The 13548-nt window shown below is 38.5% G+C and overlaps 1 protein-coding gene across 2 annotated transcripts; it reads left to right on the top strand.

Moving 5' to 3' along the window:
• The first annotated feature begins 638 nt into the window (after positions 1-638).
• On the top strand, positions 639-12513 carry znf217 (zinc finger protein 217). 2 transcript variants are annotated; one of them, XM_079848985.1, is made up of 6 exons: positions 639-1129; positions 5377-7044; positions 7477-7599; positions 7753-9090; positions 10332-10452; positions 10538-12513. In XM_079848985.1, exons 2-5 carry the CDS (start codon positions 5733-5735, stop codon positions 10439-10441), a joined length of 2883 nt encoding a protein of 960 aa, XP_079705111.1. In that variant the 5' UTR covers positions 639-1129; positions 5377-5732; the 3' UTR covers positions 10442-10452; positions 10538-12513. The 2 variants fall into 2 exon arrangements, with proteins under 2 accessions (XP_079705111.1, XP_079705112.1); XM_079848986.1 differs by lacking the exon at positions 10332-10452 and having other exon boundaries at positions 10538-12243.
• Positions 12514-13548: the final 1035 nt, after the last annotated feature.

A 13548-nucleotide genomic window follows, 5' to 3' on the forward strand; every position in this document is an offset into this window, starting at 1 on the left:
CCACGTGGTCCTTAATATCCTTGCGTGGCAAACTACGTTTCAATAAAGCCATGTTATTGTTGTTTAATACGTTTTTTTTAATGTAGTTTAATTTGTGCCAGAACAGTTTGTTGCAGCCACGATGTAGAGAGCCTAAATGCGATTTCTAATAATATTTAACAGCACTTGGATAACTTTTTGTATGTTTTAATATGTGTGTTGATAAAATTGTAAACATATTTCTGGGGAATTTTATTTTAAACTTCTGATATTTGTGTAGCCTGTTGGCGTTTTTTTTTCCCCATCATTTTCTCACCCTCATGTTGTTTTAAACCTGTATGAGTTTCTTTGTTCTGTTAAAAACAAAAGAACACATTAAAGAATGATGGGAACCAATTGTTTTCTGGTCCCCATTGTCTTCTATATATTTTTTCATACTATGAAAGTCAATGGGAACCAACAACTGTTAGGTTACCCATATTCTTCAAAATATATTATTGTTGTGTACAACAGAACAAAGAAACTCATACATGTTGACAATAACATGAGGGTGAGTAAATGACAGATTTTTTTTTTTTTTTTTTTTTTTGGGTGAACTATCCCTTTAACAAAAGTGATACTTTGTTGTTATGTGAATCAGATGAATTCAGAAAACCGTTGAGAATGAGATTCACTAACAACGAACAGGATCGAACGAGCTCACTCTTCAAAGGGAATCAAACTAACGCTACCCCGATTGTGCTTTATGTATGGCCCTAAAACGAACAGTCATTCTTTCGAGAATCGGGCTACAGCTCGAGCTATACGTTTTTGATTCACCGGTTTTGTGAAGCAGCTGAAGTGATTCATTTAATATACATTCGACTCAAAAGAACAGTGCGTTAAAGAATCGAACATCCACAGCTAACCCACGGGAGCGCGCCCTCTCTCTCTCTCTCTCTCTCTGAACGCAACAGCTGCATAGTGAGTGATTTGCAAACATTGAAAGCAAGGCATTTCGTCCGGCTAACAATTGGCTAACTCAGCTAATCAGATTTCCAGAAAGAAAGAAAGAAAACCAGCTACCAAACTAACATCCCATATACGTTATTAGTTACTATAGCGATTGTTGGGACACAATAAGACTACCTGACGAAGTCTGAACATAATGGTAGGTATGGAGGGTGAGTTCCTTATTTTCTATATCACTCATCGCTAGCGTGTCGTTAGCCAAATTTCTATTATCAGCACGAGCGCAGGTTGATCTAACTCACCAAAGTTAACGAACTGAAACAAAGGCTTTAGTTGAAAACAAACACTCTCTATTGTATGGAATGAAATAGAAGAGGATGATAAAGTTGGTGTCTTTTTTTTTTTTTTTTTGGTAATGCAGGAACTACATAAAGGTCTTTTGATGTTCTTCCTTAACTTGAAAGAATAGACAAACAACTTGACAAAAGTTTCAGCCATCCCCAAAAACAAAGTTGCAAAGTTGTATTTTGCTATCCGACCTGTTATGTTATACAAATAATAGCTTTTGATACAGCCATCGAAAAATAATGTATTCTAATAGATACAAAGAAGAAGGAACTTCTTTTTTTTTTTTTTTTTTTTTTTTTTGTCAAACTGATGTTTGTCATACTAATGATTTTATGGTATTCATTTGGTTTGAATATCTATTCTGTCTTGTTTTTATAGTTTCTTCCATCAAACTATATTGATGGTTATAAGTTATTTATATACTTGACCACATAGTGATCTCATTGTTCTATAGTAAAAACATCTTAACTGTAGTTAGGGAGGAGTTTTGTATCGCATGCCAAGATGGAAACAAAAAAGGAAAGGAAAGAAAAACAGGGCATGCAGGTATATTGGCGAGGTATGTAGTAAAATAACTACTAGCAATCTGCAGGGTTGCTGATCAAGTTAGAAATGATCACGTGTCAGGAAATTACAGCCACATTAAAGGCATGCTTCCACACACGAGGCATTATTATTTATATCAGCCACGATTTCGTTTAGAACGCACGTTTCGTTTAGAACACAGGTTCTATTATGTTTTTGGAAAATCGATACTTTTAAACTTTGCATTATGACGTCAGTAACCGTTCTTTTAATCACCAGCCATCGCCACAATCTCCCCAGTCTCACACGTTTGTGCTCGACGTCAAGTGTGCTCAGAAGTGCTGCGTTTGAATACCTCGTCTGTGTATTTAAATGTGTGTGTATGTATACGTACATACACGTATACATACACACACATTTAAATACACAGACGAGGTATTCAAACGCAGCACTTCTGAGCACACTTATCAAGCCTGAGTTTGCAATATATATATACATATATATATATATATTACCAGATATCTAAAAATACATTTATATATGAATGTATATGAAGTAAAAAAAAAAAAATATATATATATATATATATATATATATATATATATATATATATATATATATATATATATATTAGTGTGTGTTATATATCATCTGCAGTGTTTATTTATATACATATGTTTTACTTTATTCATAAATGTTTTTGGTTGACGTCAGAATTACAGTTGAGAGCTTTTTCTGAGATAATTACTGAGCAACGTAACGTACTGATTTTTTTCCCCCCTAAAAGGCACTCATACTGTTTTTCTTGAGGTATAATAACCTGTTTTTCACTTATTTGCATAAGCCAACCGCACCATGTATTGCTCTATAAGACAATTACAATAAGTGTAACTGACACTGTGTCTTTTTAAGAACTCTTATTGATAAATTTGGATGGTTTTGGGGCCAACAAACGCGCTATTCTTGTGAACAGGTTGCATGGCAAAGCCCAAACAAAAGAGTAAGACAAACACCAGCTGGTCCCTAGCTGTTTCTTCAGCATGTCAACTAACCGTGTTTTAGTCTTTTATAATGATTGCAAGTATAGGTGGAGCTATTAACGTTTGAATAACTTTATACTATTTCTGTTTTTTAGATAACTGTTGTGCATTTAGAAGTAAATTACTTTGCGATTACTATCTGAAGGATTTTGAGAAGCCAACAGTGTTGCTCGTTGAAATCAGCATGGCAAGGCCTGTCATTAGAGTAGCATGTCTGCAGAATCTTAAAAGAATTCACAGATTGTTTTCTTTCTTTTTCACTTGCTTTTTTTTTAACAGTGGTTATTCGGTAGATAACTGAAGTGTTGAAGCTTCCTTTTCAGCCTTCTCTTTTTTTCATCTTCAGCCTCTGTTTCTCTTTTTCAGTGCCTAACATTAGCAAAGCCTATTTCTGTGTTGCGCAGGGTTTCCCTAAAAGTGATTTGGACTAGTAGTCTGGATGTAGGGATGTAGAGATTAATGTCATTTGATGATGGATTTTTTTTTATGCTTTGTATTTTAGGTATTGCAAATTAAGTCCTTTGTGTAAAATAAGTACTCAGTTTACAAATGATTGGCAAGTTGCCTGAAACTGTGTAATAGGCTTGATAAGAGTGTTGTATATTAATCTTGGATGTTATTTAATATCTAAGAGAAAGATGAATGTGGTTGCCCATATTTAATGGCTTGTTTCAGCATGGAAGGTAGGCTAAAAGGTTGCAGAACAATGCTGTGACTCCACCTAAGGCCTCATGAGTGAGGTTTTGCAGATATTGTGAAGGACGCTGTAGATAGGCATAAGTCTCTGGCTTCCTGTTGCCTCATAGTAATTCATCTAAAGAATTTCATCAGTTTTGTCCCTGAAAAACTTTCAAAAGATTTGAAATCGTGTTTTTCCTTCAAGTTGTGTAAATGCACCAATACGGAGCACTCTGAGTTTGCAATTTATTAGGTCTCACACAATGCTTTTCTTTGTTTGTTACGTATAGGCCTACATATTTACTGAAATTACAAGGCACTTGGGTACTAGATGCAACGTTTTCACTGTTCCTTTATGAACAACGTTGACATAGAATTCCATAATAATGAATAATGTTTGTTTTATGATCAATTATCAACTTTTGTGATCTTCATTTAAGTTTTAGGAGTATATTCTTTCCACACAAAAAAAAATATTGCTCCAAACTTTTGAACATAATTATAGAACATAATATATATAGAGAGAAATAGTCACATAAATGTATTAAATTCATAATTATATTGCTAAAACCAATTTAATAAAGCATCTAAAGCTATATCATAGGGGTCCATTGTCTCAAAAGATGACACTTGTATATGAATCATAGAAGCATTGATTTTTCTGTTAGTTATAGAAAAAATTGGTTGTTAATTTAAAGTTGTCCCCAAAGTTTCTTCGAATAATATGTCTACAGTACAATGCCTGATTTATAGACTGGGACTCTTTACAGGCACACCTACATTTCACAGTACTGCATTGTGATGTACTTATTTAGTAGTTTCCATTTATGTAAAAAACACAATTTACATCAAAGGACTTGGTCAAATGCTAGTTGTTTACATTGAAGTTATAAAATGGCTTCTTATTTAGAGCTGTCCTGTGGTGTTGTGTGACATATTAAGCTGCATTTAAAATGATTTATGCAGCATTTTTATAATATATTTTTTATAATGCATTACATATGTGCTTGCAGTTTTTATGACCTCTTATCAATTGAGATTACTAAACGGGATATTTGTAATACATTTTTTTGAATTGTCACACTGCTGGACCACTGAAGTTGATATAAAACGGTTGAAAAACAAAAGAAATGGAGATCAGTTTTAGCATATAAATCAAAAGTTATAGCATTCCTAATACAAACATATATTTGAACCTAAAATCTTAATAAAACATGTCTATTCTTTTCATATACATTGGGCATGGTGCAGCGACCATCCCACTGGAGTAACTTAGCGCTAAGGACTTTTCTCAAGGGCACAATTATTATAGACTAACATTGGCCCCCCCCAACAACCACCTAGCTGCTGGTTCATTCCCAGTTCAGATACTTTGGTGTCAAAGCCTCAACCTTTGGCTGTTTGCCCAGATCTTTAACCACTAGCTTACTATTGCATTTCCCTCAGTATATGTTTCCTTAAATAATGAAACAATATTGAAATATATCCTAAATTAAAACAATCCTCTGATTTATGCGATAACAATGTTAAATGTATGTTTCTGTTTTGACCAATGAGTGTAGATTATCACTTGCTCTGTATTTGTTCCACTGACAAATTGCAGTGTGCTTAAAGTTAAACTTTTCTTTGTTCTCCAGTTTACTTAAGAAACTTAAGCTAAACATCAATCCCAGAGCCCTATGTGGTGGCTAATCTTTTTAACTATCTATGTGACATCATGTTTCATCTCGCGTAACAGTACAAAACAGATGAGTGCTACCCCCCCATTAATTGAATCATTTGTAAGTGTAGTCCTGAGTTGATTGCATTCCACGGAAGTGGCCACACCTGACTTTGTCCTTTTCTTCCATTTCAGGTTTTGCCTGTCAGGACAATTCCTCTGTGTGAATCACTAGAAATCAACTGATCGAGTTTATGCCCCTTTATCTGGCAGTGACAGGCAAGCCCCGACTGCTTCTCCTGTATAGGATGGATCATAGGGGTTCACAGAAACTCTTAGCAAACGTGCTGTTCTGAAATTCAAATTTGAGAAGTACCATGGAAGTGTTAAGAGAATTTGGTATTTTGTTATCTCTTGCATATCCTCCTTCATGAGTATTTCAAAAGAATGACTCTACTTTCACATGTCTTGTAACATTCAACATATTGTTTCGTACAAGCTTTCAACTGAAACTAAACAAGAAAAAAATTCCCTAGTAAATTCCTGCTGACATGCCTACCCACCCATTGATCCCATATGTGGAAAGTCCTGATGGACTAGGTCATGACATTCTCAGCCACAGCAGTGCAAGTATGCCTGGTACTGGGTCTAGCATGACGCCCCACGCCAGCTTGGTGGAAAAATCGGACACGCTGGCAGAGAGTAGCCTACCTCTAGACTGCATGTTTTGCGAAGAGACTTTCCTGCATCAGGAAGACCTGGGACCACACCTTCTATCCCAGCATCCCACAACATTCCATGCTCCTGCAGTGTTGCGCGTGGAAGCGGAATTCTTAACTCCCAGCGACAGGGCCCGTTCTAAGACCTGCCCAGCTGTGGAAAAGAATGAGGAGCTCTGTTGCGCTGTGTGCGGCCAGGCTGTCGCAGATGCGACAGAGTTGGAAACGCACATGAGGAAACACAAGGACTCTTTCACGTACTGCTGCGGCCTCTGTGGACGTCGTTTCAAAGAGCCGTGGTTCCTAAAGAACCACATGAGAACCCATGGTGGAAAGGCTGGGTCTAAAAACAAAAACCAGGACCTGGAGATCCCGACTACCGTTAATGACGTCATCCAAGACCAACCCTCATCACCTGTGGTCACACCGTACAAAATGTGCATGATATGTGGCTTCTTTTTCCTCAACAAGGAAGTTCTGGCTGAGCACAGCAAAGTCCACAATCGGGAACCGGAAATAGATGAGAACGTCTCCCTTGTCAGCCAGCCTGCTGAGGAGGTTCCTGTATCTCAGAAGTCGTTTTTGCAGACCTTACAGTTGCATCCGTCTGGAGTGAGAGAAGCTGAAAATAATCACCTGTCTGGACGCTGGATATCACAACTTGATCCTTTCAACACCTACCAGGCCTGGCAGTTGGCCACCAGGGGCAAGATCGCGGCAGGTCCAAACTTAGCCAAGGAGCTCAATGCGGACTCCAACTCTGACAACGAGGACTCTGGTTCTGAAAAAGAGGAACTGGGGGCCATCTGGGCTTCTGGCGGTGGAGATAAACCAGTCAGGCGAGGCCTAAGAAGTGAACTCAAGCCTACTGAGACTCCTTCCCCATCACCTGAGCAAAAAGGTCTGATTCGTAAAGACAAGCCAACAAACTGTGAAGAGTGTGGCAAGATCTTCAGGACGTACCATCAGTTGGTCCTTCATTCTAGAATCCACAAGAGCAGAGGGGGAGCAGAGAGCCCAACCACACCTGTAGACGGGAGGGCCCAAAGTGTAGGCTCGTGTAGCAGTTCATCTCTCGACCGAGCAGAGGAGTACTCCGAGGATGGCTCGGAAGAGGGAGTGCCAGTTGACGCCTTTAATCCAGGTATTATTACCAAAGTGTTTGGTATTACATTCACATTTTAATTAGTTTTTAATTGCTTGGTATAAACAACAAACCATCATCTGTCAGACGTTGGACCACAGACAGCTCATAATTGGCATCACCTTGTTAAGTTATGCACATCATGCACACCATAATTACCAAAGAAATGTGCACTCTTTATTACAGAAGAAGCTACTTCTAAATGGTTCAATTGCATTTTCTCACAAACCTATTTTTGTACTAGTGAAGAACTTAGAGCTCCCTCTGCTGGTCAAGAGAGAACTTGCAACTTTCTTACTTTATTTAAGGGCATTCTGTTGTATGACTCATGTTCAGCTTGCAGTTTTTAATTTCTGTTATAGGTCACCATGTTGTACCATTCAAGCAATATATGTTTTGCATATGTTAAACATGTCTCTCTTTGTCCTACAGATAAAAGTGAGGATGGATCAGGTAAAATGAAGCTCAAAATTCTTGCTCCAAGAAAATGCAGTTACTGTGGCAAGACTTTCCGCTCGAATTATTACCTCAATATTCATCTCAGGACACATACTGGTTAGTACTTGGTTGTATTGCTTGTTTTTTTTTAACAACGTATGTCTCATTAGGCTTTCTGTTTTCTTGTATTTCATGTTGAAAATCTTTAATACATATTGTTTATTTGCTACGGTTTATTTAAATATTGGCGTCTCTCTTTTCATTTCACAGGTGAAAAACCTTATAAATGTGAATATTGTGACTATGCTGCTGCACAGAAAACATCTTTGAGGTATCATTTAGACAGACGTCACAAAGATAAACCTTTCACAGAAATCCCGAACATTCCTGCAACACCGTCTACTAGAAATATCATCAAGGCCATCGAACCTCCCAAGAATGATGACAAACGAGCCTTAAAACCAGCCAAACAATGGCTTGCTCCTAAACCTCTCCCTGTTAGTGTTAAACGTGAACCAGGCATGAGCCAGGCCATTATTACCAGCACAAGTCCTTTCATTCAAGTAAAGCAAGAGCATGCAATTTCTCCTGTCGCAGCCTCTTACACCCCTCTGGGTGAGGTCAACAAAAAATACCCAGTACCGGTAAACCTGAAGATGGAGGAGAAAGAGGCTTCTGAGGCACCGTTGAATCTTTCCCTCAAAGTGTCTCTTTCTGTATCTGCTACCTCAGTACCCAGAAACCTGTTACTGACCAACACATGTACCTCTTGCTCCTATGAAACCCTTTACCCTGAGGTTCTCCTGATGCACAAAAAGCTCGTCCACAAGGAGAAGTTGGACGTCAAGAAGAACGGATACAGGGGACCTCAGAAACAGAAACGGTACACTGGTTGCCCCCCGGCTCTTGAGGGCAAAGACGTCACTCCTTTGCCCAGCATCAACAAGAAGCATCCCCGTCGGACCAAATCCCCACTGCGGCAGCCGGAAAAACCCGGGGAGAGGGTTCCGAAACATCCACAGATGTCTAAGATTTCTCCTGCAAAAGAACGCTGGAGAGAACAGCACCAGGAGGGTCAGCGGGGCAGGGAATCGGATGCAACCAGCTCGCTATCCAGAATCTCAGAGCAAGAATCTAGCAGAAAATTAAATGTGGCAATTGTAAATGATCGAGAGTTGTCCAAGAAGAGGCCTGGCCTGGATCATGAGATGAGTCAGAGGGCAAGTATGGGCAAAAACGGAATGGTATGGCCCACAGACCCAGCCAGACTTTGCCTTTCAGACCGTTTCCGAAACTTGGCACAAATGGATGTCGGTGAACCCTCTAGCAAGAGACAGAAGTCCTTTGAGCCTCTACATGCCGCATCTGGACGGCTTGACGAGGATTTCAACAGGCTTGTGCCCTCCGGTAGAAATGTGAAAACCTCGTTGCAGACGAACTCGCCCTTGGCTTCGGTTAAGGTGACTCCTACGCCGTCTCCCAATAACATGCAGGCTGACTGGAATGTCCTCAACCTGCTCCGCACCTACACGCCCAACAACCTGGCGTCGCTCTATCACCCTGCCGCTGCAGGTTCCAGCCACGCTGTCATGGCCTCACCTGGCCCTGGTAAGCATTTAATATATGATTTTTAGGAAATGCTCATTAGGTAATGGAAGAGATCTGTTTATACTCAAGAAAGGAGAGCAAATATAAGAATTCAACTACAGGTTTTCCAGACTTTAAGATTAGATGGCATAAATAGGCGAATCTACCAAAAAAATGTTTGACATACACTACCGGTCAAAAGTTTTAGATCGGTAAGATTTTTAATGTTTTTAAAAGAAGTCTCTTCTGCTCACCAAGGCTGCACTTATTTGATTAAAAATACAAACAAAAACAGCCATATTGCGAATTATTATTACAATTTTAAACAGCTGTTTTCTATGTGAATATACAGTAAAGTGTAATTTATTCCTGTGATCAAAGCTGAATTTTCAGCATCATTACTCCAGTCTTCAGTGTCACATGATCCTTCAGAAATCATTCTAATATGATGATTTGATGCTCAAGAAACATTCATGATTATTATCAATGTTGAAAACAGTTTTTTACATTTTTATTTCATGATGCTATGATGTATAGAAAGTTCAAAAGAACAGCATTTATCTGAAATGGAAAGCTTTTGTAACATTAAACACTACCATTCAAAAGTTTGGGGTCAGTAAGAATTTTAATAAAAAAAATAAATAAATAAATAAAAAATCAATACTTTTATTCATCAAGGATGAGTTAAACTGATCAAAAGTTACAGTAAAGACATTTATAATGTTAGAAAATATTCTATTTTAAATAAATGCTGTTCTTTGAACTTTTTATTCATCAAAGAATTTTGAAAAAAAAAATGTACACTGTTTTCAACATTGAAAATAATAATGATATATATATATACACACACACACACACACACACACACACACACATACTGTGTGTAAATATATACGTGTATATATAATTATACACACACACATATACTGTATATATGTAAATAAATATAATATGAACATACACATATATAAACAAACTTTTATCTTAGATGTGAATAATTGATTTGACTGCACTAATATATATATATATAAAAGTGAAGTGGCAGCTTATTTGTTGTAAATAATGTCACAATACAAAATATCCTCATGTTTCAATGTTATAGTTATATTTCAAGGCTCTTAGAAAGTGCAGGCAATACCTTTCTAGAGCTATTTAAATCTTTTAGACTTCACCATGGCCTATTAAATGGTCTTGGCAGTTGTTTAGTCAGGATGTGGTCTGGTACTATGACTGAACACTACCCCATATGCTCCTCTCTTTAGGGAGTAGGTCCTTGATCTTCCCTCATTACTCCACTAGTATGACTCAGAGGAGAATCCAAACCAGCCCTCTGAGTAATGAACGCTGTGGACCTTCAGATAAGAGCTCTTAGAACTATCCAGGGTAAATGTCTTTGGCAGACCTTGCTCTCGTTTCACAGGTATTGCGCTGTGCTCCATGTAGCTAATCGCATTGTCTCTCCTCACAGCTTTGAAATATGCCGAGAAAACGGGGATGCGGTCGCCACCGGTGGGGTCCACGGCTGGGAGGAAAGTTTAAAGGATTTGATGTTGCTCAAAATGTTCTTCAGACACTACCGCTGCAAGGTTTGATGTGCTGGAAGGATGAACTGTGGGGATTCGGGCCGCAAGCGCTGCAATAGCCTTGGCTGGAAGGCAGAATGAACTTGGACTGCAGCCTTGAACAGTGTTGTTTTGATTCAATTTGCATTCCATTATGGCAATAAGATTCATCTGCGGTGCACTTAACACAAAGCTGAACGTCAGAAGCACAGACGTGCATGACAGTTGACTTGTGAATCTGTTGTGGGTCGGTGGTTTATGATGGCCTAAATACTAATCAAACCGCAAGCCCAGCAAGTGCCTCCATTATTTTTTATTCAAAGCCTACATGCTTTATCTACGAGTGGACGGCACTGACCAAATAAACGAGGAGGGGCGCTGTGTTATTTTTGCTTTTCTCTAATTGTGTAAGATTGTCTATATTGTTAATGTTTAACATCTCTTTTACACTTTACAGGTCAACTTTATGCTATGCAGAGAATGGGAAATCTATCATTTCCAAAGTTATAAATCTTTTCATTTGTACAAATCGAGCTGCTGTGTTACCGTCTCGGATCCGAGACTTTTTGAAGCAATGGTGACGTACTGTGTACTGTTGTGTAGGTACATTTAAAAGAAAAAGAAAAAAGAAATGCAGGGACTGCATGGAAACCTCTTTCACTGTGACAAAGACATTCAATGGGATGCTCAGGATTTAAGAGAAACATAACTGTGATATTGTGCCGCCGCTGCTGAGCAGTTCTGCCAAATGTGTGGTGAGCATTTTCTGTCTTTTGCTGTTTTTTTTCTTTTTACCTAATAATTTATTTTCAGGCAAGTGTGTTGGTTTATTAGGTTGTCATTGCGTGTTTGTGGAATGGTGGCTAAAGCACGTCATGGTTTCTGTTACTGTCTGCGTTCAGTATACTAACTCTTACTCCCTGAAGATGTTTGGCCACCGGAGAGTTAACTTATTTTGTAATGTTTTAGGGGGGTTCATGAGCTGAAGCAAATGCAGTGTATTTCCTTGATGATAAACTTGAAGCGTTTTTTTGTATTTTTATTTTTTTTGCTTCACCCCACAATGAGGAATTGCCCCTTATTTAGTTACTTTTGTGAGTTGTAGATCAGTTAGGCTGAGTGATGGCTGTCACTGTGTTTTTGAGAATGGATTTCGATTAGTGAAAAACCAACTATTATGCAGGTTCAATGTCTCTCTCTGGTTTTTGTGCTCAGTATTTCGACTCTTTCAAACACACTGAATTGGGTTTGTGTTGGTAGTTTGGTTTAGGATGTAGTGACAGCCATGTGTAAATTTGTATTTGTGCAACAAAAGAAAAAAAAAAAAATTCTCTAGAGTGTATTTGTTCCCATTTTTAATTTTTCTTCTTTCTTTTGCACTTTCACTAATTATCTCTTTAGAGTTCCTTTATTGTGGTAAGGTTGTGTGAATGATGCTTTTTCTCCCCTGTCTTGTCCATTGTTTCATGAATGATGCTGTTATTCTTGGTCTCTAACAGAATGTGTAATTTGGATTCCCAATCTTGTAACCCACCTTGTTATTAAGCCAGGTGTATTCCAGGGCTGAGACCCTTTCTAGAGGCAGAATAAAGCAGTTGTGTAAACTGTAAGAAATGTCAAATTGTCCGTTTCATTTTCATCTGAGTAATACTAAGGTGAGTGAAATGTTTTTAAAATCTTGATTATGGATTAGATATTAAAACGTATACTAGATTATATTCTTAATTTGGAGTCCTGATTTGATGTACTGTACTTTTTTTTGCATGACAAGTAGTCTAGACAAACTGCTAGTAAATTTGTGGTAGTTACTTTTTTTTTTTTGTCATGAATATGTCACATTTGGACTTAATGTTGCTAGAAATGAGGTTCCTATTATTTATGCAAAATAAAATAAAAATTCCATAAGATTTTGAGTTGAAAAAAAGAATGTCTTGGACGTGACTAGTACAGGGGTGTCAGGTCCTGCTCCTGGATGACCACTGTCCTGCAGAGTTCAGCTCAAACCCCAATTACAGACGGATGTGTTGAGCCGAGATGGACTCTGCGGGACTCAGTTTATTAGAAAATGTGACTTCACTGGCAGAACACTAGAGGGCAGTATGTACAAACATGTGAACTGCTGCCGGTGAAACCATGTGCTTCTTGCTTCATTTGATACCGAGACACAATGAACTCTTCACACAAAGAGTTATGAGGTCTTGTGTATAGATAAAATAACCATTCGCCATTTTTGATTGAAGATGACTGCATTGCATTGAATAATTATCTCTAGCATCTTCCATTTGAGGCCCAAATGCTTTTATTAAACAGCTGTGGACTAGTAATCCTTAATTTGCTTTGTTCATCTTCATTCCTGGCCATGCATACTGGATCAGGGGTGACGGCGTGTTGAACCTGGCCGAGTGCATCCCAGTGTCTGTCAACAGCAAATTACATAGGACAGTATCCAGCACATTAAACAAGAGTCTTTCACCCCCTCCTTTTCTTTTTAACTATAGCACATCTGCTTGCTGTCTGCTCCCCAGGGTCAGTGCTGTGTAATCTATTGCATTAGCTCACATTAGTGCATATCGCCCATGGGTTTCAATAATCAGAAACGCAAAATGAGCATTTCACTTAGTATCACCCTCATGTGCCCCTCAAACAGAGGCCAACGCGAGCATCTGGATGGCAGGGGGAAGGAAGCACAACCTCAGCTCATGACACGCTTCCTGTTTTGCCTAATCCCTCAAGTCCAATGTGATGTGCAGTTTTCCGCCTCTCGAGTCCTGCTCAAGGGTTTAATGTCAGGACTGTACTGAATAGAGCTGCTTGCTGTTTTCTTTCCCTGTGTTTATTTGATTTTTTTTTTCCTCAGTGCTAGTCTGCGGTGATCAGTAAACGTCTGGATCAAGCCTCATTACTGGTTGAAAGTTGG

Source organism: Squalius cephalus, assembly GCF_949319135.1.
Source record: "Squalius cephalus genome assembly, chromosome: 18".
Lineage (NCBI taxonomy): Eukaryota > Metazoa > Chordata > Actinopteri > Cypriniformes > Leuciscidae > Squalius > Squalius cephalus.

Coding starts and splice junctions, on each gene's coding strand:
- znf217 (XM_079848985.1), top strand. CDS start 5,733: ATGCCTACCCACCCATTGATCCCATATGTGGAAAGTCCTGATGGACTA. Junction 7,600..7,752: donor TCATCTCAGGACACATACTG/GTTAGTACTTGG, acceptor TTCATTTCACAG/GTGAAAAACCTTATAAATGT. Junction 9,091..10,331: donor CATGGCCTCACCTGGCCCTG/GTAAGCATTTAA, acceptor TCCTCTCTTTAG/GGAGTAGGTCCTTGATCTTC.